This window comes from Lethenteron reissneri, chromosome 32 (assembly GCF_015708825.2).
Source record: "Lethenteron reissneri isolate LAM-NWPU_2019-01 chromosome 32, ASM1570882v1, whole genome shotgun sequence".
Lineage (NCBI taxonomy): Eukaryota > Metazoa > Chordata > Hyperoartia > Petromyzontiformes > Petromyzontidae > Lethenteron > Lethenteron reissneri.
Window position 1 is genome coordinate 12,914,854 of NC_083810.1, and position 27,344 is coordinate 12,942,197.

The 27,344-nt window shown below is 46.6% G+C and overlaps 1 protein-coding gene across 1 annotated transcript in view; it reads right to left on the minus strand.

The window, feature by feature from the left end:
* C2CD3 (C2 domain containing 3 centriole elongation regulator) overlaps nt 1–25,244 on the minus strand; it is a 47,376-nt gene extending 22,132 nt beyond the window's left edge. Inside the window, 30 exon segments of the mRNA XM_061564047.1 lie at nt 3,640–3,830; nt 4,683–4,747; nt 5,891–6,029; nt 6,752–7,126; nt 7,317–7,767; nt 9,149–9,354; nt 9,794–9,889; nt 10,653–10,915; nt 11,304–11,439; nt 12,053–12,225; nt 12,667–12,859; nt 13,428–13,593; nt 14,207–14,456; nt 14,945–15,096; nt 15,631–15,986; nt 16,489–16,627; nt 16,796–16,930; nt 17,543–17,661; nt 18,400–18,515; nt 18,883–19,104; nt 19,453–19,595; nt 19,694–19,853; nt 20,630–20,727; nt 20,730–20,829; nt 21,352–21,475; nt 21,584–21,795; nt 22,351–22,586; nt 23,091–23,248; nt 23,933–24,217; nt 25,111–25,244. Coding sequence (XP_061420031.1) covers nt 3,640–3,830; nt 4,683–4,747; nt 5,891–6,029; nt 6,752–7,126; nt 7,317–7,767; nt 9,149–9,354; nt 9,794–9,889; nt 10,653–10,915; nt 11,304–11,439; nt 12,053–12,225; nt 12,667–12,859; nt 13,428–13,593; nt 14,207–14,456; nt 14,945–15,096; nt 15,631–15,986; nt 16,489–16,627; nt 16,796–16,930; nt 17,543–17,661; nt 18,400–18,515; nt 18,883–19,104; nt 19,453–19,595; nt 19,694–19,853; nt 20,630–20,727; nt 20,730–20,829; nt 21,352–21,475; nt 21,584–21,795; nt 22,351–22,586; nt 23,091–23,248; nt 23,933–24,217; nt 25,111–25,141 — 5,490 coding nt within the window. The 5' untranslated portion in view covers nt 25,142–25,244.
* Nucleotides 25,245–27,344: the final 2,100 nt, after the last annotated feature.

A 27,344-nucleotide genomic window follows, 5' to 3' on the forward strand; every position in this document is an offset into this window, starting at 1 on the left:
ACTTGTTCCAAAAGCTGTTGCTCTAAATTTAGAACACTTGAAAATATGTTCTATAAATAAGAACCTCCTGTGCACAGCTTACACCTCGCTAATCTTAAGCACAGCGACCATAATCTGGATTTCCCCTCTTTTCATTCCAGCGTTCAGAATGTCATTTTATTCTATAGTGTTCAGAGTGTTGTTTATTTTCATTACAACACGGGTTTGCATGAAAGTTCCCCCCCATTGGCACTCAAGCTATTATGAACACAAATTCTCCCCTCAAACTTGCCTACAAGCGCTTCCCCAGACAGTGAAATTAAGTTCCTACCAATGCCACAAAGCCCATCTCAACACACCCTCCATGCATTAATATAACCCATTACATACGTTCTAATCATTCTCCTGAGGTACTTGGTATCTGGCGACCGTTTACACATATTAATACAACTCAAATCAGTACACCAGGTATTTACCTAAGATAGGGCCCATGCGATACACTCTTGTAATTGTTAATTATATGCTTTTGGCTAGCCATCAAACAACGAAGGTCACTGCATTGCACGCTTTCAGATGCGCTTCTGTGGCCGTCTGGAACGCTCTTTCTTCCGATATTAGGAAGCAACTGGAGCTATGCATTTTGAACTCTAGATTAAAAACGAATTTCTTTAGAACTGCTTTTGGTGTTTAGTTTGTTGTCCTTCCCCCTGTACCTCTGGTTAGCACGGTTGGCTATGAACAGTGTGAAAGAAGTTCAACATACACACATACCTACGTGCGAGTTCATAAAACACAGCTATAAATATAGGCACCTGTATCACAAGTTCCATCATGCAACATGGGCCGGCGTTGGCACATCTCTTGGAAGGATTGGAGCCATGTTGACGCAAGTACCAGCGTCACATTTCAAATGTCGAGCACGCGGTTTTTAAATGCCCTGTCTTGCCCCCTGGGCAAGCATCTGCCTCAAAGCTATCGCCAAATATGCCAAAAGTGTCCTGTGTGCAACATGATCTTTCCCCCAGTTTACCAATCAGCCTTGTCCAGATAATAGAAACACTGAATACACTTACAATTATTAAAAGGCATTACACGCATATGCGGTTTTTAGATAGCCAGCAAAAAAAGTCACCAACAGCCCTCCATAATTAGCTAAAGTTCCATATTTCCTAAAAATATAAACAATGAGAAGAGTTTAAATTATTTACAGGAGACACTGCTCTTGTAAATTAATGTTGTGGTTTTCCAAGTATATTGAAAAGGAAAAGAAAAGCCTTAACAAAATACAGTAATGGGAATAGCATCATAAACTATTTCCGATGAAAATATAATAAAACCATAATGCAACAATTAATGTCTGTTCCAATGGATTCCACCATAAAAAAATATTCTCGAGAAAATATCCGGCAAACTTACAATCAAGCGCCATATTTTGGAGCGACATGAAAGCAACGGGACTTTGTGTTATGTTCACGACAGTCAACTAACAAGTTGATGCATTTATTCCGAATTGATTTTTGTTTACATTTCAAAGCAATGGAAAATTATCCAGACTGCCTGATTTTGCTGTACATTGTGGCATATAATTAGATCTGGAATCGTTAATCAATTCTATCTGGGCTGCTACTAGTTTCCATGTACACAGTAGAGTGCTCCATCATTATATATCTGGACTGTTGCCAAGCCACTCAACCGTCCAAATCTGCTAAATGACCATGGAAAAACATGTGGCATCAACATGTATGCTCGTGTTCTACCCAAGACCACTCCTGTCCCCTTCCAGAATTAAACGGCATAATGTGCTGCGTGAAAAACAGACTACCCGCTGTTGAATTGTCATCTGTAAATATTACCCTAGTTCTGTGTTTGTATGCGGAGAGTAGGACACCGCATCTATGGAGACATATGATAGCGTGAATTAAGAGATGCAAACAAAGCATACAACTGCTCGTAAAGGTTTGCTGTCAACAACATAATTGGCCCTCTATTAAGCTTCCTTTACCAGTTTCTAAACATAAATAAATCAGGACGATGACGGTAATGAATTTACTGTGTAATAATGAACTGTGGGTATCGTGACATTTACAATGGAAGATTATCACATCAGCATGTACTACAATGGCTTACACTACTTAATGAATTGGCCCGAACACAATCATCAGTGTAAACACGTTCCTTCGGAGTGGGCAGGTAGGAACTTGGTTGGACAGCGCATTCGTGCACGACAGACACATATGCACGACAGACAGACAAATAATCCCTGGTGGGCAGTGTGGAACCTGTTGTTCCTACTTGTATAATGGAGACACATAATACTTATACACGTCATGTTAAGGCTAACCAATCTCTTTGAATAGAATCGTTTGCCTATGCATCTTGGGAATTTAACATGCAAGCACTTGCTGACCCCTATGACAATGGTCGACAGGTTTAGCTTGCATGCTAGCAAGTGTCGCCACTGCCATGGTGTGGACAGTCACAGTATCTAAAAAGATATGCCATCTGTGCTAAAGAATAACACTGCTCCAACATACAAGAACTCAGATGCAATCTATACTTTACAATGGGGCCCACCGTAGCCGTGTTTACACGAACGGCTTAGCAGTCGGACCAACTTAATCGGGTGGATGGACTCTATTGATGCAGCCAGCACACATCCCATCTGCATTGTCAACCGTCCAGGTGATGCATTTGCAGAGGAAGTTCATCACAGCAAAGCGTGATATGACCATAGCAGCTGGCATGTTCTTAGCTTTTGCAAGCAATCAAAACTATGCCAGTAAGACTGCCATATGTGGCATGGAGACATCGCAGACGTCACCAGTCTAGAAATAGTCCCTGCCCAAGTGACTACGGACGTGGTCTGGTGGGATAGTTAAGCAGGTATGGGTGTTTCACGCCGGTGAGTTTTCGTGACCTTTTCTGATATTTGTGGGTCATATAAACAAGGTTCATATGAAAAACAAATATGCTTGTTTCAAGAGTCAGTTGTAAATGACGTAAAAAATATGTATTGATAAACTGCTATAAGTAGGGTAACTGATTAAGTAATTCGGTGTAAAACACTTACTACTGTCACACTTTCTGTAAATCTCAAGGAACAGAATTGTGGGCAGTGGTTCTCAATCACAGCCAAACACTGTCGACTTTAAGAGACTTCAGAATATACTGCCAATCACTTCTGTTCAAGTCCAGCCACATGAAGTTTACACTCAGAACACATGTACGTAAAAAAACATTATTTACACACTTCGATTTAAAGCTTTCGTGACTGCAGGGATTCATCTTCTTGGTTCTTTCGGTAAGTCGCGTAGAATGGAAATAATAAAATAATAAAAATAAAACATAAACATAATAAATATTTTATAATAAATATTTTATTATGTTTTATTACTTCCATTCTACGTGACTTTACCGAAAGAACCAAGAAGATTATTTACACAATTATGCAAATAAAAAAAATATGCCAATGTTACATTTCGGCAAAGGGAGTGAACACCATTTGTACAAACGACACAAAAAACGAAACACGAACATCAATCTCGAACTGCAGGCGTGACTGTGAATTTGACACTTCATCAAATCTCGAGGAGGACGACTTATTGCACTGCCTACTATTTCTGTCAACCGCGGTGCCGCAGCGGGCAGCGCGAGGCTTACGGTATCGGCGTGCTGCCAGCGTGCAGCCCGGAGGTGAACCACGCCCTCGGTGGGCGTGACGGCCACCTTGATCTGGCCCCGGCACTGCCCATTAACGTCCACGACGTTGTACCAACCGCAAACGCTCTGAAAGCCCGAGAGCAGCGCGCTGAGGTCCACAGACGCGAATCCCAGCGCACGCTCCCCTTGACCTATGGGGACGCGTGGACAAGAGTGCGAAATTTCGACAACCGCTTAAGGGGACGGAAAACACAGAGGCCGATGTCACTACTCAAACAGCATAGCTCGCCGAAAGATTCCAAGTGCAGCAAAACTCTGAATAAATGGCCGTATGTTTACACACGAAGACAAAATGATGGAATATCATATGCATAAACAAATACAGAGTCATAGCAACACACTAAAGGTGAGCTCATTTGAAAGGAGGTGGAAGAGCCAGAGGCAACAACAACAGCCGCCATTCACCACTAAGTGGCTGTGACGTTAGCATAGCTCGTGTGCTAAACTTGGTGCACTTTGAAGCCACGTAAAGTGTTGGAGGCTCGCTGGCAAGAGGTCATGGGGCAAACCCAGGTGTTATGGGTTAAATGACTGAGAAGAGTGATAAAATGCACCACCTGTGCTCCCCACAGAGAGGGAAACACGCAGTAAGAAAGACAGAATGACAGAGACACACACAGCTGGATACGTAAACAAATAGAGGCAGAGGATGGGATGAGACACAGGGAAAGAAACACGCAGACATATTTTTTGAGGGGCCTAAAGTGGGAGCCATGTACATGTACACATGTCGCACATATCGCACATGTGTAAAAATGGCGCTGCCTTTGTCTGGTGAATGTACCGATGACTGCGCAAAATAATTTAGGGGAACACAAAGCGTGTTGGCAAAGGACATCAATACAGGCACACAGGTCGATAAGAAGGCAAGGAGTCAGATACAAAATTGAACAGGCAAGTAAATATTAATAATATAATAATATGCATTATTACACACAACACACCTTATGTTTGTTGCTAAAAACAACTCTTGATTGCCATACCTGTGCTGTGCCACACTTTGAAGACCAGACTTTGCCTGGGGTCAAGGAGAAGCTGTGTTGAGAGGCTGTCGCAACGCAGTGCAAGGAGTCGATGTTTTGGGCACAAAGGAGACATCAGACGCACAAACATTAACGCCTTAAGTGACGGAGGCAAAGCGAAACTTATTAAACTATAACGCCTGTCCCCCCCTCCACCTCGTCCCCTCCCCTTCTCTCTCCCACCTCCCTTCTCCCCTTGTATGTTAGCTATCTTCTCGCTTATCTTCCCACCCCGTATAAACTTTCACTTCTCTGCTAGAGGCTTCCCACCTGGGTGGAGCAGAGCCCCCAATCCACCCGTCTTCATCAAGCCCTGCCGTGTGGATCTCTGCCTTTAGCTTGCGGGATTTCGCCCCCCCCCCCTTCTTGTTTTGTGATCGGTGCTCTGTATCGGGTTCACGTCGAGTTGAAATGAAAGAAATTTAAAGAATTATAACTACCGCGTAGAGTTCAAGTGATGCGTGATAAATATAAAAAAATGGTGTTGATATCAGAACATGACACCATCCAGCCAAGTGGTTAGAGAGCGCCACTCACAGTGGGAAGTTTGCGAGTTAAACATTCCAGTCAGGCGTTAGTAAATTCAGCCCTTCCTTACTCTGGCGTCGGTAAAAACGAGTTCCATTTTGTGGGAAGTTAAAGACGGTCACCTTACAGACAAAATTTGCCGCAACATAAATGGGTGGATTTTCTACCACCGATTCAGGGCCGTAAACAGAAGATGAGCATCATCCTATGTTTGATGAACATGAAGATCATTTATTTTAATTACACACATAAACTATTGTTCATTCATCTCCCAGAGTATGTAGAAAAATGCATGCCACACATTATGATATCAGCAGATGCCCATGTAAAGCCCACAACACAACTGATTGACACTGTTTCTAAAAATTAATTCAAGTGACGTGCTTGGGTGCAACCATGAATTACGTATTGTTACAAATGCCCATGACTGGCCAATTCTTAAGAGTACATTGTCGTAACCTGCAATCACGTGCTGGTATGCAGGTGCGCAAGTCATCACGGGCATCATTGAGCTGTGCCAAAAGTGTGACGTAAAATAATATATTTGTAATACTTCACGTCGATTTATTTACCTTGGAAAGCCTCAACGTGCCACTTAGGCTCTGTGTACACACGAGTGTTCTCACAGCGTGGTGAGCTACCGTGTCTGAAGGTGGTGCTCCCAGACGGGCGAGCTGGAGGTGCCGACGGCTTCGGTGAACACGGGCTCCGCAGCGCCGCAAACTGCATAGGAGACGCGGAAGCTGAGCGGCGGTGCCCCCTGGCGACTCCGTGGGCTCCCTGCGAGGCATGTTCACAAAGACGAACAACACCGTCTCCGTTGAGCCACGTCACACCACATGGTTGATGGCAACTACCGACCAGCAACAACCGCCATTCGCCACTAAATGGCCGTGACGTTACCACGGCGCTTGTGCCAGGCTATGTGCACTTTAAAGCCAGCACACACACATACTTTCGTTCACTCATCTTTAACTAAGGCTAAGTCGACCTACGGATAGCCCAGGTCAGAATCGTATAGCAATCATCACCGGTATTTTGCATGGCCAGTCATTTAATCGTGATGAATAGGATTGTTACAGTACAAAAACAAGGCCCCAAGTAGAGCCTACATTGACTAAAGTGTTGTTAGCGAGCCCATTAAGGCTGGAACAGCGCACGAGCGGGTGGTGTAGCCAGCAGTGCCTGGGTTCCTCTGGCTCCTCAGTGCTCATTTTACACACCGCAAAGAATACTCATCTCAGTCTGGCCAAGCCAAGGGGTGGCCTAGGACAGGCTCAGATATTATTAGACGTGGCCAGAAATAAAACTCGGGTCACTGGGTTTGTAGCACACACAGTTTTAGACAGCCGTCACCTATCATCGTCCAACTGCACGAACGCTGAATAATTGTCACAATCATTGCACGCACAGCCAGAAAAGGCCATCATTTTAACTCCATTAAGCCAGCTGCTCTCAGTCACCCCCGTGCCTTAACTTCGCCTCCGAAAGTGTCTCCTCACCCACACAGGACAGGTGCATGGCCCGCTCGACCATGACGAGTGCCGGGAAGCTGTCGGCCGCCTCGTCCTCACTCGGAGCCGTCGTTCCACACTTTCCGATGTCTCTCTTCGCTCCGCGGCTCCTCCCTTCGCCGTCTAATTCATTGTCCCCCCGCAGATGCTTCCAGCCTGATTCGTTCGTCGCATCCCTGTCATTGTAGCCATCGTCGTCGTCCTCCTCCTCCTCGTCATCGGTGGCTTCACCGTCGGATGGGAGGGCGGCGTGACTGGTGGCATCACCCGAGACGTGTCGCCCGTCGAGGGAGCGTGTCACATGCACGCGCAGCGCCGCACCGGCCAAGTCATCGGCGCCGTACTTGAACAGCGGGTACACACCTAGGACAGCGGCAAGCCACAGGGCGGAGATGCAAGTATGCTCCTTCAATCGCGACGGCCCTCATACATGGAACATCGTCTTTTACTCCACACCTATTTCTCACTGAACCCATCGCCCACTGCTCATTCCGCGCCTCACCCACTGGCTGTGTGTTTATGCGAATTATCAGTTGCCTGGCGTCCCACTCACCGCTCACTGTGCATTTATTCTGAGTGTGCCGTTGCGGCCGCGGCGGCACAAGAGACGACAGGTCGACAAAAGCCGAACCGATCAACCGGTCCGTGTCGTGCGGACGCCGGGAGCGAGAGCCGATCTTCTGCCCGGCGCCAGATGCCCACAGCTGCAGCTCGAGCCGCTCCTCCCGCATGTACCAGCGCAGTGGGCGAGCGAGCGGCAGGCGGAACGTGCGAGCGTGGTGCAGGTCTAGAGCCGCCCCGTCTTCGCAGGAGCGCTGGGGCCTGCGTGGCCGCGAGCACACTGCCTCTGCATCGTACAGCCGGTAGCGGAGATAGCAGTGGATGTCCTCCGGGGCGGGGCGGGACGGGGCGTTGAAGTCGGGAAGGCATCTTTCTGGGAGCCAGGCCTTGGGCACGGCCACTTTGAGAGCAACGGTAGCTTCAATGAAGGCCTCCTCTGACATCTGGACATCGGACGGTATGCACAGATATAATTTGATCAGTATAGGCATGTTAACGCTTTGAATCAGCGATTAAAAGCAATCGTTATGTGAACGATGCATTGAATCGTGTGTTTAATTGAATGAGGTAGGACAAGAGAACAAAAAATAAACAATACAAACAAGACATGAAAAGTGAGAAAAACATACATTGAGCCTTCAATCAAATAATCACCCAAATTGTAGAAATTGCAATATCCCGGCATCTTCAAACTAAGCTGTATCTGCGGCAGCAGTTACATTGGAGAAACTAAGCGACATGTCTCGGACCGTGTTTGTGAATATAAGGCAGATGTGAAACACGGTAGGACCAATACTTTTGCCGAAGCTGATCATTATTTTAATGTGGCTGACTCACAGGAAATTGATTTCTCTAAGACGATGGTACTTTGCAAGCCTACTGGCTATCAACAAAGATTCGTTCATGAAGCCATCCATATACACAGACACAGAGACAATTTCAACTGAGAGGAAGGTTATAGACTCAGCAATCATTGGAAAGATGTCATCAACCACTTTGGGTCATGACTTGACTTGTGTTTTCTTGTCAATCTACCTCCACCGTCAGCAGTGTGGTGTGTGGAGCGGGGTGCAGGGATTTCTTGGCGGCCCTTTGCTGCATTGGCATTGCTGCTGCATTGGCATTGCTGCTGCATTGGCACTCGTCCACCGCCCATGCTCCTGGTGCTACGCCCATCCGCAAGCCTTTATAAACAAGTTGCCTTTAGAGACTGAATCCTTTGTCTGATGACGACCGCTTGTGTTTTGATCGAAACGTCGTGATATTTTTACTTTATTTTTATTATTTTTTATATCTACGTGGTGACTTTACCGAAATATTCATAGAATATGTAGCAATTCGTCTTATTGCTGAATGGGTTGACGTGTCGCACATGCCTTGGTTCTGGACGCAAAAATTACTGGACTCAAGGTTGTTTTTTGCTAAATTATTAGTTTTGGAGCGGCTCTCAAATATAACAAGGAATTTGACGATGAAAATATCTTAATGAGAAATTATTGAATATTGTTTCATTACTTTTATAATGCATCAAATAAAAGCAAAACCAAGTTAGAAAATATTTAGTTGTAGCTTCGCTGTATAGTACTTCAATAATGCACATGTGTTTTATACTAGTCATTTATAGTAGGTAGGTCTTTAAATCACATTGCATGGGTATGTTGCCTTTTTGGGATATAACTGGTTTATTCTGCCACAGTGGATATTTCCCATGAATTAATGAATGCTGCATGGCAATGCAGAGGAAAGAGATTCTTTAATCAAAATAAATTCTTGCACTCACTGATACCCACGTCGAATCGTGCTCGTACACAATTAATTCCTTACCGCATCACCCTCCTCCTCCTGCTCCAAGCAATGATGCTTCCATCCCAGGTACCGAGCAGCCTGGAGCACTTTCTCTCGGTCGCCTGCATGTGCAAAGGCGACGGAGAGCTCCAGGCCACCGACACACTGGTTTAGAGGGTCAGGTGCCTCCCCTCCTCCTCCATGGCCGACTCCCGCCGGGCTCACCGGGAACCAGCCATGGATTCCTACAATTCAGGAAAAAATATATAAACATTATGGAGGAAAAGTATCTTCAAGTGTGCCCAGAACAAGTTATGAGGTAACATCATCTGAGGCCATTCCATAAAGTGGCGTGATGCTCTTTGTCCATGCCATTATTGAAAGCACCAAGAGGGATTATTACACCAAAGACGATGGGCATGCAGCAAGGGTAGGGGATAGTTATATAAAGTTCTGATAAGCGTACGGAGTGCGAATAGCTAAGGGATCGGAGGGCATCAGAAGAGTGCCAAGCGTGTGCGGGGACGCGAGGGTCAGCACACAACAGACTATGCATTTGTACAGCTCTTTTTTCAATTCACTGAGGGACGAGGGCAATCCCCACGCCTTGCTTGCTGGGTCAACAACCGCTAGCTCGTTAGGTTTTTTTGCAGAAGGGAAGGGTGACGTCAGGCGGCTCCTCGCCTGAGGTGCGGGACAGGAGCGCGGCGAGAGGCACTCGCGTCACTCCCAGGACGGCTCCTCTTGCTCGGGCCGCGTCACTGGAGCGGCCGCGCGAGTCTGACACAAACACAGGCGGCGGCGGCTGCAATCAGTTACGGTGGACCCAGGCCGAGGTGTTGTGACAGGTGGATCGGCCTGCTGGACGTGAACATGGTGCCTGTAAGAAAGGCATGCACAGCGAGTAGGTTTTTCGGCAAACCCGTGCGGAGTTTTAATGTTATACGCCTATATGGAAGAATTTACTCCAGGCACCGCAGCTTTCTGTCATGACAATTACAATAAAAAGCAACTAGACTCAGCGAGGCTCTCCTGGGTAAACAAAAACAATGATAATATAGTTTTTTATCGGGAGTAATGAGGGGGAAGGGTGGCCTGGATAAAACCAAAACATAGATCGTGCAAAACATGTAAACCAGGCTATAAAAACACGTATTATTTACCGACATAATAAGGGGTGAAAACTTTTAGTCTATTTTAATTGCACCTTAAAGTAATCGCTATATTTGCCTACATGTTTGGGGACTGAACCAGACCCGTGCCGAGTGAGGAGCAGCAAATAATTAAACCAGAGCATGTGTAAATATATTTATTTATTCGCAAGCACAGAACCTGGTTAACCCACCCACGTATAATCGATAACTAACTGCTTACAACACTCAGATTCAAAGTGTTGCTGTCATTGGTAAGAGTGAAGAGCTTGAAATTCCAACTAAAAGTCAAGCACTCTAACCAGAGAAGCAACCGGCCAGATCAAAGTACCCCCCCCCTCAACCCTTTTGTCTGCCATCAAACGTAACTCTGTTCAGAAACACACAAGTACTTTGGTGCACGACGGTGAAGATGGCGTGCGCGGAGCAGAGCGTCTCGGCGAGGCTGCGGCTCTCCCCGGCCGTGCCGCGTGACACCACGTGGCACGCCACCTCGGCCCCGTGCTCAAACTCCGGGGAGAAGGAGCGCGCCACGGCACGCGTCACGTTCTCGCGACCAGCGGCCGCCACCGCGAACGACAGGCCCAGCGACACGCACGCGTTCACGCCCGCCTCCGCCGGGTAGTGCATGGACGGGTCGCGTTCCGCCGCGAGCCTGGTTTGACACGACGGGCAGACGCAGCGTCACGATCGTCGTGTGAATGCAACCAATAATTTTAAAGTTAAAATAAAAATTCAATTGACATACTACAACACGTCTTAATGTAAAGTAACTGAAAACAATGTCCGCTACGATGTGTTGAAACGGTGGAATGGCAGCCAAAGGAGAAATCATGTGCCCGAAGGGATCACCGACGGTGATGATGGATTGTGGCATCAAGTCACAGAAATATCAGAGGATAGCAATAACATGGGAGGGCCATCATGAGCCACCTGGTCACCTCCTGATGGTAGGTTTTTGATACTGCTGGGCTAAGGGTTAATGATGATTAATTTGTACCGATTTGCCTGAAGCAGATGAGGGGCTGCGTGCATCTGGTTACCTGGCGGCCGCTTGCAGGCCCATGGCTCGATGGACAGTCAGAGCGAGCGTCACAAGGTGAGGGCTCGCCCCGGGCTCGGCATGTGTGGGGCCTGTGATGGGCCTGTGTTTGTACGCCACGCTCAGCTCCAGCAAACCTGCAGGGGCAGTAGCTCTGCGTTACGCCGGACATGCCAGGCGTGTTGGTGACGCACGCTATCATTAAAGCGCTTAGCAAGCAAGGGATTTGTGGATCACGCTGATGGACAAAAATCCCAAACCCGCGGGGTGCCGAAGTCGCCAGTATATTGAGTTTTTTCTGCAGGTACACCCATTTAATTCTACGTGACTTTACCGAAAGACCCAAAGAATAACTCGTAAGATAATTTAGGCAAATGTCGCAATGCAGACCGGCCTGAAGAAGAGTCTTGAGACTCAGTGAGGCTTCCCTGTATAATATGCACATCATTATTAAACGGTACAATGCGAGCCTCTGTGCTTCTTCATTTCACACTTCAAACTAAACTAAACTTTTTATTTTACCAGGTAAGGCCCACTGAACTATACAGCTCTTTTTCAGAAGTGACCTGGCCACAAATGATAGCTCAATGAAGTGGCTTATCACGTGGAAATGTATCGCAGAAATATAACATTGGATTGATAAAAGGTGTGTACCTGCATGTTGCATATACCACATGTTAAATGAGTGCCCGTTTCTATCTACTACAGTTTTTTTTTAAGAAAAAAAAATACTCTAAAGAGTGATCTCACCCGCCGATGGATGTGGAGGGTGATGCCCGGGGGCCGTTTGTGCTTTGAGAGGCAGGGAGAAGGCCTGCGCGCCCGCCTCCCCACGCCGTTGCAGCGTCACCATGGCGCACAGCTTGGCTAGCGGCAGAGTGCCCCTAGCCACCAGCTGCTCGCGCACATTCGGGTAGTAGTACCTGCAAGGGAAGCAGAAACATGGATGCATGGCCAGACAGAACGACAAATACATGGAAAGAGATCAAAATATAGACAGGCAGCCAGTAAATCAGCCAAAAGGGTATGAGAGTGAACACGATTTCAAGAGAGTTATTAACCTGTCGTTGCCTCTTCTTTACCCTACTTTTGGCAAGCCGATCTACAGAATTGTCTCATGTATATTCACGCATACATGTGTTTTGTAAAAACGACCTTAGATTATATTGAATTCACCTGTACACAATATATATTCAAAGATAACCAGTTTAATCAGCAGCTGTAGAAAATCAAAGATCTTGGTGATGTCGCCTTAGTTCCTCGACGCATTAGCCTGACGAGCGATCCGGCTACATCACAGACCTTCCTCTCAATGCCCACATGTGAACGAAGCAAGGGGAGTCGAGGTGCAGCGCTTGTCGTACCTGCACCAGACTTCGAAGTGGATGCCCCCACCGCCCGGCGAGTCCGGGCCGCCCTGGCGCGAGCACGCTTCCAGCAGCAGCCTCTGCACAGGTTCCCCGGGCGAGGCCACCAGCGCGTGCGTCTGCGTGTCCCGGAAGACGGGGTCCGGGACGCACAGCGTTGTGGCCGTGCGGTACGCACACATGGACAGGCCTGTGCGGCGACGCAAAGGGGCAGGTGGGAACGGAACTCAAAAAGACTGCAGACAACTCTTGAGAATGTGCGTTACAATCGCGAAGCAGCATCACCCATGACACCGGCAACATTGTCACTCGATGCAAACACCGTTAATCGTTCGCTTACAACGTTATACAACGATAACATCATTACGGTTACCGTAAATTAGTGGCACCATTGCTAGTTGCCACTATTGGTACGATCATCAATTACCACTTAAGTCATCATAATTTATTACTAACATCAATTGTATTTACAATACGGCATAATCATTCGTAATATTTTGTTACCATGCCCAGTGCAAATAATTTAAAAGTAATTTTTTTACAAATTATATCAGTTTATCTCTGCTAAATGTACAGGACCATTAATTCCATCCACAAACAATATATACCATCATCAGAATCACAAACCTTTAATAATTATCATCGAATATCGACAACTTCCCAAATGGTACTCCTAATCATTATTTTTTACGACAAAAACTAGGTACGCTTTAGGCCCATGCCTGTGAAAAGAACCTTTAATGGCTAGAGTGCTTCACCTGGCTCGTCCGCGTTGGGCTGTGCAGGGAAGTGGTACTGCACGTAGCAGTCAGCCTCGCCCCACACTCCGGACTGCAGTGGGACCAGACCCCGCACGGAGCCCACGTGCACCTCAAACATGTGCTCCTCCCGCAGACCGAACTGCTCCGGCTCTTGCAACGGAACCTGGGAGTGACATTCGTATTGGGGACAGAAAATAGTCCAAGTGTAGGTCTAGTGGTGTAGCTGTCGAGTGTGCAGGCAGCACAATTGTACCGGAATGCAGGGGCCAGTGAGGGGCCCATACGCCCGACCACAAATATTGAGTAAATTGGACACAGGGTCCCAATTCATTCCTTGGCATCTGGGCCCATGCAAACCACACTACACCATAGTGCTGGTACGTACTGAACGGAACCCACAACTTGCAGGTGGTGGCATAAAAAATGCCAATATACTAAAAACTCCTGGCCAAATCCCAGTATAGTGGATTTGAAACCCTTCCAGTGTCAAATGTCATAACCTAATAAGAATACAACATACAGTGAAATTATGTCGTAGAACACTTGACATGCAACCACTGATACGCTTAAAATTATGTAAGAATATTTACGATTCCTGTATGTTGAAAAAACAATAAAGCCTATAGATGATTTAACACCATAGATTCTACATGGAACAATAAAAAGTCAGGATCTTGAATCGAACCTCACCCTGCAGTCATGAAAAGCATCAATTCTTGCGGGGAATGAGTTATTACACCGCTACTATAAACACATGAATTCGCACTGCAGCTGACCTGGGAAGAAGAAGGCTGTACTGCAGAGTCGCCCATCGAACGGGCGGCACGATAGAAAGTGGGTACGGACGTCACCTCCTCTCCCTTCAGCCGCTGCAGTGCCAACACCTGATTGGAGGAGCCCATAGCGAGCAGCGCCCGGAGCTCGCCAACACGACTCCCTGAAAACACGTCCACCACGGGCATGTACCCGTCCACGGCCACCACGGGGTACTGCGCCTCCAGCAGCAGACGCGACACGTTTGGGTCTCTGAGAGAATAGAGCAGATCAGAAAAAATGTAATCAACAAATATAAGTATGTATGTACGTATGTATGTTGAACTTATTTCGCACTGTACATAGCCAACTGTGCTAATTGGAGGTGTGGGGAAGGATAACAAACTAAACACAAAAAGCAGATCTAAGCAATTAGTTTCCAATCTAGGTTTAAAAGTGCATAACTCCAGCGGCTTCATAATATTGGAAGGAAGAGCATTCCAGACGGCCGCAGAAATGCATCTCAAAGCACGCTATGCGATGCCCGGTGCCCGTCTATGTTCGATGGCCAGACAAAAGCCACTGCGAAGATGACCAGAGTTCACGTGATGGTTTATGCAAAATCGATGTACGCCATGGAAACAGAATTCTTATTTGCGTACATGTACAGCGTCATTTTTTAGTCCACTGCTAGATGAGGATTTCTCCATGTCGTGTGGGTCGTGAGGGTTGACGTTCCAGGCGATGGCTCCGATTCTCACCTGAAAGACATGTGGAAATGATGAAGTGGAAGCTTGGCCAGACCAATGAGCTGGTCCGGTCCAGGTCCGGCCTCCTTGTTCCACACCTCGATCACCATCACGTTGTTGTTCATCCTTTCTAGCAGCTGAGGGGTCACCTGAACAGGCGATACCTGCAGCAAGACACAAACCAGCATGCAATGGCCTACTATATGATTTATAATTTAATTAAAAAAAGCCCACATTTTGTATTTAAAAAAATATATCTTAGCCACTATAAATTTCGGAACTGTATACGTTGACACACGTTAACTTCACCATGGGCTTTCACAAGGACTATAACAGGATTCTTACGTTTTCCAACCCAGCTACTAATTAAACTAGCGTGCGATTGTGGCCACATGACATGTCATACGATGCTTTAAACTCATAGTATTATGCTGTCACAGAGTGACCTTACGCCATGACATCTGCAAATGCGGCCCCTACTTTGTACCCCCTGACTCTACGGCTCTTATCTAGTGTTCATACAGCTGGCTAATATTTATTCCTTTTCTATAGCACTCGAATCTCTACCTCGTCTAGCTCACTGCACAGGCTACTTACTACAAGATCCCCCCGCCATGGGCCAAATGTGACACATGAGCTGCAGCCTGCCAGTTGCGGAGCCCTGGTCTCGAGTGAAGGATCGGGATGAAAGCACAAACCTGGGAGTAGTTAAAGAGAGGAGTGGCGCTGCTCCAGCACACGGCCGAGCGAGTCACCTCCTGGCTGCTGAACAGCTTGCACACGAGGTACGCACTGCTGGGCTCCTGCTGGGCGCTGCCCCCAGACAGCCGTGACGAGGGGCTGTACAGCCTCTTCCCATCGGCCACCAGGAGCAGGGCATGCAACAACAGAGGTGGCAAGGGCCCCTGGACATTTTCTGGTTCTTCGTAGACGTGTTCATTGTTATTGTTGTTGCTGCTCCTGCCACCGGGCTGCATGGGCTTTGTCGAAGAGTCAAACTCTGCCAACAGGCTTCGCACTGGCCCGCCTGCATCCAGGCGTTTTGCCAATGGTGCTGCAAAAAAACACCATAACAAGAAAACAGAAAATGTAACATTCAATGTGATCGTAAGTACGCTGCAATCCATAAAAGTTATTATTATGTAGATACACACCTAGGCTGGGTGTTCTAGGGCTTGCGGATTTTAGTTTGAAGTGTCGTTAATGAGAAAAAAAACTTAAATGCTTGGTAAGGTCCTCTGTCACATTATTTTGAGTGAGCATTTATATTTAAAATCAAGGGAGTGACACCACAGTGACATCACCAGTGTGCCACAAAAGCTTGCTTGAATGTGATTTTAAGTGTAAACCTCATGTCTGACAGCATGGGATACACTCAGAAGAGCTAAGCATCTACAAACGATATCTGTTTACGAGATTGCATCTTCCTTTCATGTAAATTCTATTCCAAGTGTAGGACTCAAAGAATGCACGCTTGATCTTTCATGATGACCAAAGTGTAAGCTGGGGCTGCTCATATATACAATAAGAACGCCCAATTGAACACTGGAACTGACCCTGGTGAGGCGTTGCGTCAGCAGGGCGGGCACTGGGGCCAGGGCTGCTCACAGTGTAAGCCACGTGCTTGTTTCCTCCGGCCGGTTTGCTCATCGACTGAGTGAAGTCCTTGCTGTCTGCAGCCAGTTCAATGGATACCTACAGCACACCCACCAAACAGAGGGCTTTTCAGAAGTATGACCCACGTGAGAAGGAGGGGCACAGAATAGCAAGGTGCTGCAACAAAGCGGTATTGTTCAATTAAAAGCGAGTTGGTCATATAATTGACATGCATATATGATAACGTTGAGTGCCCAAGAGCCTTACCTTTAGGGGTCCAAGGTTCAGCTCAGCCCCATCCTCACTGGGAATGGATTCCACCCCCAGGGAAGCACTCACGCTCAACTGTTCTGACTGCATGACGGTACGCAGGGGCAGGTGGGCCGTGCCTACCAGGGCCGCCTGCCAAACACGACAACAGCACACCCATTAGCACAACACATAACTGTAAGAAACTAACATTTTAGCATATCTACATGACCACGTTGTGCCAGTAGCTACAAATTTGAAGGCACACAGCGCTTTGTGCAGTCGCATGACTTCACGAAGTCTAGCATATATTATCCTAACAGCTGATTTTTTTCTTCATATTAAGATTCAAATGAGTATGTGGACATCACCAGTTATTGCACATATGTGTACACAATTGTGGCATAGCACATAGGGAGACTAATTCTTATGTTTAAATGGTATTCCCCGAGGTGCGCTCATGGAGAGATGCACGCTTTGAGATACAGGAAGAGAAGGGCATGGATTAGACAGCATTATGAAATCAAGAGATATATTGACCGTTAAGAAAAGTAAGCGTACTTGGGCAATACCCGTCGCTAGAAGAGATGATGGCCATCGAAGTGGCAGCCATTCTGAGGAATGTGTACAATAAGGATATCCACCGTGGAGATGGAGCAGTGAAATCGGCTCACGTGTAGGTGCTAGATGGATTGCTTCATACTAAGTATGCATCCTAAATAACGCTGCAAAGTCCAGAGCTCACTCCGCCGGTTGTGTCCCCACCTTTCTCTGAGTGGCGCGGCGTGCGTACACTCTGAAGAGCAGCTCCGTGTTCCACCAGTGGCGCAGCATCTCCCCGCCAAAGAACACGGGGAACACGGAGCGCTGCTGGAACCTGACCGCTGCCCCATGCGGAGAGAGCAGCACAGACAGCACGGTCGGCAACAACCACAATGCGTCACAAAAACTCCACATGAACCACCCACGGTGGGGTACATTTTGCACGTTTTCCATTTTGCATTTAATTTACAACAATGCATCACTCTAACTGAAAACGAGACACCCGCAGAGGCGTACACTAGAATATGATGCATTTTTGCATCACGTTCTATCATTTACGTAAACACCACTTGGCATTTGTTCCTAATAAAAAACACATGCTCAACAATAAGAGCCATGGCCTGAATCATAACTCGACTATATGAATGTGAAGTTTTTTTTTTGGGGGGGGAGCGGTCCGGGAATGTGTACCATTACACCTGGTACTACTACTATTGAGAAAATCTATTAACCTGTTTTTGCTTAAAGAAGGCAAATAGAAAGTATCATACAATGTGCATATCATTTACATATACACCATTTCCATACAATTAGCTCAAAACACATGTTTTAAACACAGCATTTGATGAAGAGCCCTTCGTAGAGCCCTTTGTCAATCCATTGCTGGATGAACGCCTCCCCCCCCCAGGACTGGTTCAGATATCACTCGCCACCAATGTTCGTTGTGGCCAGTAATAGAATGTGCCAGATATATAGCACAGTGCACTAGAAACTGTGCCACTGCTCCACCCCTGAGGTGAAAAATGATGATGATGAGAATAATAAAGGTATGGATGATGTTTAGTTTGCATTTCACTTACCTCCTCCAATGATTTTGCTGGATGCAACACGAGTGACCTCTGTCATCAGTGCCGTCTGCCCTGAAGCGTCCTTCACGTTTGTCGGCACCGGGAAGTGGTACTCCACAAAATATGTGCTTCAGAAAAAAGACAACAATAATTATGTTTACTTAATCATAGATGAAAACAAATGAATGGCGCATCAGCTATAATTTACAGCCTCTTGTCAATCCACGATTGGATAAAGGCCTAACCATGCCGTGTTGGTCATTGGGGTTGTTTGACCATACTTCACCCCGCTTGACAATGCGGGTAGGTGAAGGGGGAGTAGGGGGCAGAACTGGTTTCCATTTCACTCGGCAATTACACCTTTAGGCTAATTTACAGAAAATAAGAAAAAACACAAAAATTACATTATTGAATCGTGACCCTGAATCGTAACAATTCATGGAATTACGCGAGGGGGAGGGGTGTGAAATGTTCCATGCTTAAAACTTGACGAACCATTTTTTCCCAGCGGCAATGCGAGGGCGAGGGGGCTTCCCTGAGCTGCGGCCCTCAGCGTGGCGCGTGGGCGACACCGCTGCCGCCTCTCCGGGCAGGTGCAACGCTCCGACGACGACGCGGGCCAGGTGCACGCGTCCCAGTAGCGCCAGCCTGCCCGCTTCCAAATCCAAAGCCAGCTGCTGCTGCGACGGAGGCGGCTGCCGCCGGGCACCGTCGGTCCTGAGTGCGCGAACGGTGATCAGCGTTGGGAGTGGGCGGACCCGTCAGTCCGTTCAAACTGTGTTACGAGCGTCGCATCATCATGAGATGATGCAAAATATTATCCCCGACAGGGCATTATTATTGAACCACTTGGCCGGTGTTTCTTTTTCAAGGACAAGTGTAACACAAGTGAGTTATCCCTCCTAGTTGCAGCCAATTGTAAAAAATGTAAGTTAAAGATTAACTGTGGTGGTGCGAGTGCTCTTTAAATATAATGGGCCTAAATTTATGTGTTTGTGGAAAAATCACCAGTTTACTGCTATTTAATATTATCGTTAGCCTCTCATGTGCAAATGTCCCACCTACCTGGATTGCCGGAGTGATGATGGGTGGATGGGCTCCGGGGGTGGTACATCCCGGTCCACATCCCCCTGTGGGCCCTTTCCACCCAGACGCCGTGACCTGGTCTCCTCTCCAGATCCCGCTTCACTCTGGCTGCCCGAAGATCCCTGTTACAAGCACAGCCAAAGTGATGGTGAAGAGATCAATCTTTATTTCTTCTCCACAGGAAGCTGTACGAGTGTGAAGGTGTGTGTAAGAGACTTGCCAGCCCCCTGTAGAAGAGGTCTTCCAGGAGGCTCTGGTCATGCAGTGGCCCGTTGATATCACTCTCGTCCATGGGGCCTCCGCGCTCCGACAGCGGTGTGTCCGGCATCGAGCCCGTCCCGTCCCAGTAGCCCAGCGCCGATAGGTCACCCATGTCCGAGCTGGTGCACCACAAAACATCAAGCCGATCGCATTCCGGCAACACTAGCATCCATGGCTCAGCCTGGTGTGATTATATGATCCGTCGTAGAGTAGGGTTGGCAAGGGTCCTGCTGCAAGGAATTAAATGGGGCCCCACTGTCAATCGTCCCTCCTCTTTGTAGTCTGGCACTTGGGCCCCTTGAGCCTGTGGGCCCCCATTCAGTTGAACTTCCTGCACACTCAATAACTATGCCGCTGTAGGTGATCAAGCATCTCTTGTATTGCTTTACGGATCAGAAGCATCACTTAAGCAGCCACAATTGCATTTAGCAGATACATTTGTGAGGTAGACAGGTGGCTCTCTCATGTCTGAGCACTGAACCAGCACTGATACAATTCTAGGTTCGAATCTGGTTTGTCAAGTGTAATTAATTGAATGGTCTCAGCATGGTCACTGCAGAAAACTGTCACTTAATTCAGATAATCCAGCTGAGGACTAAACATTTTGATTTGATTGCCACGAAACACTTAGTATAAATAACAGGTTGCTTACGGAAGGAGCTTCGAAAGTAGTCGTGATGTAATTTTGTCTGACACGAGGTGGTGCATTGCTCATTGTGAGAGTTCAGAATTTATATGCATCTGTCTCATAATACCAATAAAATGATGGTAATGTAACTGGTAGAAAACAGAAAAAAAATTAAGTACAAAAAGACATATGTATGCATGACAGTGAGTTCATTGTGAATTTCATTCGGCATTCCCTGCTGCTTCTCTCCAGGGGGACTCCGGTTACCTTCCAAGGAGCAGCTCCACAGCTCGCATCTCCGTGTCTGCGATGGGCTCACTACGGAGCTCCGTGTCGGGTCCAACCGTAGCCCCATGACAGAGGCAGTCCTGAGAGACGGAGGTGGGAAGCCCTTGCCGCCATGTGCATGGAAGTCATCAGCATTCAACAGGTTCCTTAGCAGCTTCACTGATGGGGTAGGGGACGGCCTGTTGTCAATGACACAAAATAACGGATCAGTTTTAGTTTTTTTTAACCTATCCACGTGACTTTACCGAAAGACCCAAGCATAACAGAACAGTGTTAAGACATCATGATGATGTTATACTGTTCTATGAAAACACTGGGCAGCAAGGTTAATTCTCAAATAGACATTCAAAAGCTTTCAAAAGGGGCAGTAAAGAGGTGGACTGAGCATTAATGGGATTGCAGTTTTTTCAAGTTAATTAAATCAATGGCTACAACTACTTAGAAAACTATGTTGAAACATTATATTGCCGAAAGCACATGAAGTTCATATGTTTATGTAATGGTTCTTCCTTAAAAAAAAAATCCCAAAAATATTATCAGCTTATTGTAAACGAAGTCAACTTTTTGCATAAATGTAACTATTTCAACGTACCTTTAAAAAATAAACAATCAATATTTTTTTTGTAGTGGTGTTCGGTTCACTAAACAAAAGTTAACCAAAGTGACATTCTGATTCGTGTTTAACACTGTTGCATCTTTACCCGGAGTTGCCCGTATGTGAAAACGTCTCAGTAGGTCCCGCGTTCATAGTGGAATGGGGAGGGTCAATGTGCATGGACGACACCACCATGGCGTCCCTCAAACGTCTGCCCCGGTCCAGAAGCACTGCAGCAGAGCACAAAACAAGGATGAGCGTACTAGGGCTAACTGAACAAAGAGTGATTTGGTCATCGGCATGAATTAATTATCAGTCTATAAATTTATTGTTGTTACCAGAGATAACATCTGCTGTGTTCTGGGTCCCACCAAACTCTTCTGCCTGTTGATCCTGGTTGTAACCAAGTTGTTGATTGGCTTCGGTTGAAGAAGGCTGCTCTTTGTTGGGTGACACGAGCAGACCACTGTGCGACACTTGCTCCAAGTTGAAAGCGTCATTTCCCGTGGTGCCTTTGTGTCCACTCTGGAAGTACAGGTGGTCCTTTCCTCTGCAAACGACATGATGATGTGCGAACAATTATATTATTAGTGTCACACTCAAAAATAAACTGGATTCAACTCTACTTTACACGACGTTTTAAGTATTGTATTATAAGCTAAAGCATTACGCATTACAGTCACCATAAGCCATGTTATATTCACTGCTGAATAAAAGCCTCCCCTTGCCTCCCTATACGGTCCTTGGTACCAAAATGCTTCGCATTTTTGCGATGAGATGATCTTATCACTCTTGTCTCTGCAACGGTTGGCCTACTGGGCCTGTTCCCTGCTTTGACTGCCATTCTCACACCAGTCTCCTCCATCAGTCGTCATCCCATCTACCGATGCATCCAACCAAAATGCACTTACATTCCTTAAGAATTAATACATCTCTCGTTTGTGTTGGTTCCTTGCTCCATGCGTTTGTCTGAAATTCCAAGCATGGGTATCATGAGGGGAACGATTTTTTTTTTAAATCAAAATCAATGCATCATTGCATGGCTAATTATTACTGTTAGGCAAAGAGTGGCCCATTTTCTGATGACTACACTCAATGCGTTTACCTGGGGGTGTTTGGCAGGCTGCTTCCTGCGGACTCATGTCCACTGCTCGACTGCAACGAGAGCCTACGGGTGGATGGATCCATCTCCACGCTTGCTAAGCCGCCCTCCACGGAGGCGTGGACCAAGGAGAGAGGAGCAGACGCGTCCCCATGGTGGCCATTCACACTCATGTCCGTCGTGGGGACCGAGTTTCTGCCGTCGGATGTGTCCGCCAGAGCCTCCAGAGTCATAGAGACCTGCATGGTGACAAGCGTTGCAGAACAACAGCTGCATCACACGATTTCGTCAAGTAAAGCACTTTGGCAATATACTGCTAAGCAACAGCTTCCCCATTCCATGTGCTATGTGGGGGTTATTTGACGATACTCTGCAACGCTGGTCAGTGCAGGTGGGTGAAGGTAAAATAAGTATAACCCGTAAAAACAAAGTTTATCACTATAAATGCTTTATATGCGTGGCGGCTAGAATCCTCTCGTCCTCTGGCTTGAGATGGCTGCCACCTATGGGTCAGATGATTGCATTGCACCATTAAGCAATTGGTAATTAAATATAATATTTTTGTCCTAAAAAGTGTAAAATTTTGGGGAAAAAATTTCACGAACATTAATTGTCACGCACAACGAGTGTGGAAAATGTCAGCTCGATTGGATCACGGGAAGTGGGTTAAAAAACGACCGAAAGATTTGCACGGTCCTAAGCAAGCAAGCGAACTTAATATAAAGGATTTAAAAAAGAGATACCTGCAGCTCTCCGAGCTTATGCGACGTGGAGGAGAGGATGGGGAAGGAGCCGGAGATCGGCTGCGTGGCCGACAGCCGGGAGATGTGATTGATGTGCACGCGCCCGACAGGAAGGTGCTCCAGCTTGGCAAGCACTTCCAGTACCAGATTTCCCATGTCTGGCAAAGCCCACAGGCAGCAGGAGTCAAGAGGTTCAACAGTCAACATTCCAATAGACCAACAGAATTTTCACGGTTTCCATTTACCCTTAAAAGAGGTGTTGTTCTAGTGGCAACATCATTTTCAACCACTACCACTTCACAGCCAATAATTGATAAAAGTGACAATTTCACATAAATGACAGTATTTGATTTTTTTTGGAGTCATTTCACATACACTGCAGGTGACAGGGCATCAATTGGTACCAAGAAGGCAAATAACAATGCAACACTCTACACCCAACCACCCTGCCTCCTAAAATTCAACACATTTCCGTTATTTCACATCACTATTCAATTGTTTTCTTGTTGTAATGGCTTAATTTGTATTGCCACTAATCTCAAAAACACAAATGTGTTTTTTTCCATCCAAGGCAGAACTGGCAGGTGAACTATCTGGTCTAGGATTACATTGTAAAATGTATTACAATGTACATTTTAGATGACATGACAACACCACAGAGGCACACCTGTCCAAATTTAATTTTGACTACAGAGACATCACAGTCACCATTTGCAACCATTGAAATGTGGCTTTAGATTATTTCTTAAAAAATTATATTGCATGATAATAGACCAATCTGTGTGGGAAACTGTCCTGGCCAAATCATGCCCTCTGGTAGCATCTGACCCCACGACTCTCACCTGACAGGTAGGAAGAGAACTGCTTTGGTCCGCAGCACACGGAAAAGCGGGCGAAGCTCTGCGGCGAACGAGTGCCTCCAGCCAAGTGGGGTCTGAAGATGGTGCCGCCTGAACCCTCCCCCCACCAGCGCAAACGCACAAGCGGAGTGTGGAGCAGCGTGGAGACCCGAGGACCCGCTCCACCTGACGACCACACCAGGGCACCCACCCTGATGCGTAGGAAACATCGTGGTTGCCCTTCCACCAGCGGAGGCAGGCTGGTCGACGGGGTCACCTCGCTGGGCACTGTGGCATGGTTGGTGGTGGGGGGGGGAATACACACATTGTGCATGTTGGAAGTCTGTTGAAAGTGTTGTGGAACGTTTATGTCACTGGTTTGAAACACGCTAGATTTCGCAATTTGTGAAAATTTTGGTCAGGGAGACACCATGCGAATGTTGCCGAATTCGGGTAAAAAAAAACTTCATTTCCAGCTTGTTAATCGGCCCCAAAGCCCTGCTTTGCAAACCACTGCTTTGCAAACCACAGCGGTGTTGGCAGAATTACAGTGGTGGTGCAGTGGTTTGCACACCGCGTGGTTAACCCCCTTCATACAATTACTTCACAAAGTTACCCGAATGTGATTCCCAGCCATCCGCATTGACCAGCATGGTGAAGTATGTTCAAGCAACCCCCCCGTGACCGACACGGTGTGAGGAAGCCATCAATCCACCTCCGATTAGCGTGGTTGGCTACGTACGGTGCGAAAGAAGTCCAACACACATACATCCAGCAATTGACAAATGGCCATGAAAAATGATGACACGTCCTAGAAATGCTCATGACACACACTGCTATAATGTGTAGCCTACGTGAGGTCTACAGAATGTGCACTTTATCTACCGAAGCGCTGTAATAGATACAAGTTGACGGAAATTAACAAACAAAAAACACATTAAGACTCGTAAACGCAGCAGCTGTCTGGCGAATGACAGAAGCAATATTTAAGACGAGCGTTGCTTAAGCGCAGACACAATGGAAATACTATATACTGTAATATAACAGAGAACCACATTGCGTGCCGTAATGTGTTGCGATCGCCACCGACAACGATCACGAACGGGACCGCGAGAATGGCCTCAGCGTCTGGGGCCCGTAGCTCGGCAACGAGCGAACACACGCGGCCATCTCGACCTTACACTTCTTCGTCTTGCCCCTCTTCGTCTTCATGCTCGCAGCAACAATGAGAATAAACAACAATTAATGCGCTGAGGGTGACGAGGTTGCCTCGACTAACACACACACGCACGGCGACAACGCGTTCACATTTCCCACTGCACACGCGCGCGCCGTCGCCGTTGTTGACGGTGACCACGTGGGAGCGGCGACTCGTCAACCAATCGCACGCGACGTCGCCGTTGTTAACGGTGACCACGTGGGAGCGGCGACTCGTCAGCCAATCGCACGCGACGTCGCCGCAGAGCCCCAGCCAATGGGAGGGCTCGCACGCGTAGCACCCACGCCTATGCGTTGTAGGGATTTGAAAGAGTGTTTCGCGCCTGGGATTCGCGCGCGCAGCTTTCTGCTCCTCGTTGTTGTTGTTGTTGGCTGCGGTCGATGCAGCAACAACAACAACTATAGGTTATAGATGTGAAGCTTTCGTGACTGCAAGGATTCATACTCTTGGGTTTTTTTCGGTAAAGTCATGTAGGTAAAAAATAAAAATAATAGAAAAAAGAATAAAAATTCAATAATAACAAATAATTAAAATAATAGAAATAAAATCATAAAGCAATATTTCTATTATTTCGTAAATTTTGTCTATTTATTTAAGTATTCCCCCCTATATTGTTGCTTTATTATATTATTTATATTATTTATTATTATTTTTTATTTGTATTATCATTTATTTTTTATTATTTAAGTATTCCCCCCTATATTGTTGCTTTATTATATTATTTATATTATTTTTTATTTTTTGTATTATCATTTCTTTTTTACCTGTGTGACTTTACCGAAAAAACCTAAGAGTCACAACTATAGGGTTAGGGGCCGCCCATAAATGACGTCACACACCTGGGGGGGAGGTCAGACATTTGTGACGATGTGTAACGAGGGGGAGGGGGGTTTGAGAAATGTGACGTCACATCAAAATGCGCAACTTTAAATAAATATAGACAACACGTTCTACTTAATTAAATAGACGTTTTAATACATGTTTTCTCCTACAACATCAGAGTGCAGCGCCACATTAAATACGCACTACAATGACAATAGTTTAAAGCGATTTGAAGCATGTTTTATTTTCAAAATGGAAATATGGTTTTGGGGGGGGGGGCAAAGCTTTGTGACGTCATATTTGAGGGGGGGAGGTCTGACTTTTTATGACGCCACGTGACGAGGGGGGGGGTCAAAAATTGGCCAAAATCGCGTGACGTCATTTATGGACGGCCCTTTATAGTAACTAGGTTATTTTTTTTATTTAAAGCTTTCGTGGCTGCAGGGATTCATATTCTTGGTTCTTTCGGTAAAGTAACGTAGAAAGGAAATAATAAAAGAATAAAAATATAAAAAATACAAATTCTCACGACGTTTCGACTGCAACACAAGCAATCATCGTCAGGTGTGAAATCCACAGAAACGTGAGAATTTTGTTTTGTTTTATATTTTTACTAGCTGTACTACCCGGCTTCGCCCGGGACTTGTATCCACCACGGCCGGCCGCCTTTGTCTCCCCAGTGGCGATGTTAATACGCCACACCAGTTACTCGTTTGAGGCTGAGTCGACCTATGTGAGGTTCAAATAATCTTGATCGGTGGTGGCCATGAGCGGGAATCTAACTCGGTTCGCCGGGTTGGTAGCGCAGCGTAGCGTTAACCACTACACCCACCGCTCCTCACACACACAGACGCACACACACACAGACACACGCAGAAACACACAGACAGACACAGACAGACACAAAGACAGCACGCTAACCACTACACTACCGCTCCCCACACACCACACACGCAGACACACACACAGAACACACACACAGACAGACACACACACACAGACACACACACAGACACACACACACAGACACACACACACACAGACACACAGACATGAACGATTTTATATATATAGATTATTTTATTATTTCCCTTCCACGTGACTTTACCGAAAGAACCAAGAATACAGTCAAGTTATTATTAGTTTTTGTTTAACCCCAATAATAAGGCTTTTGTGTTGTTTTTGTTTAAGATTATTAAACACTGTCAACGTTTAAGCGTTCACGAATCCGCATCTGGTTAATTATTTAAACAGATTTAACAACGCCCACCACCAACACCACCACCATTACATTTCCCAGCACGTACAAGCGCGCCCAGCAAACGCTCGCTCGCGATTGGTCGACGGTGCGGGAGCCGTGCACCAATCAGCGCC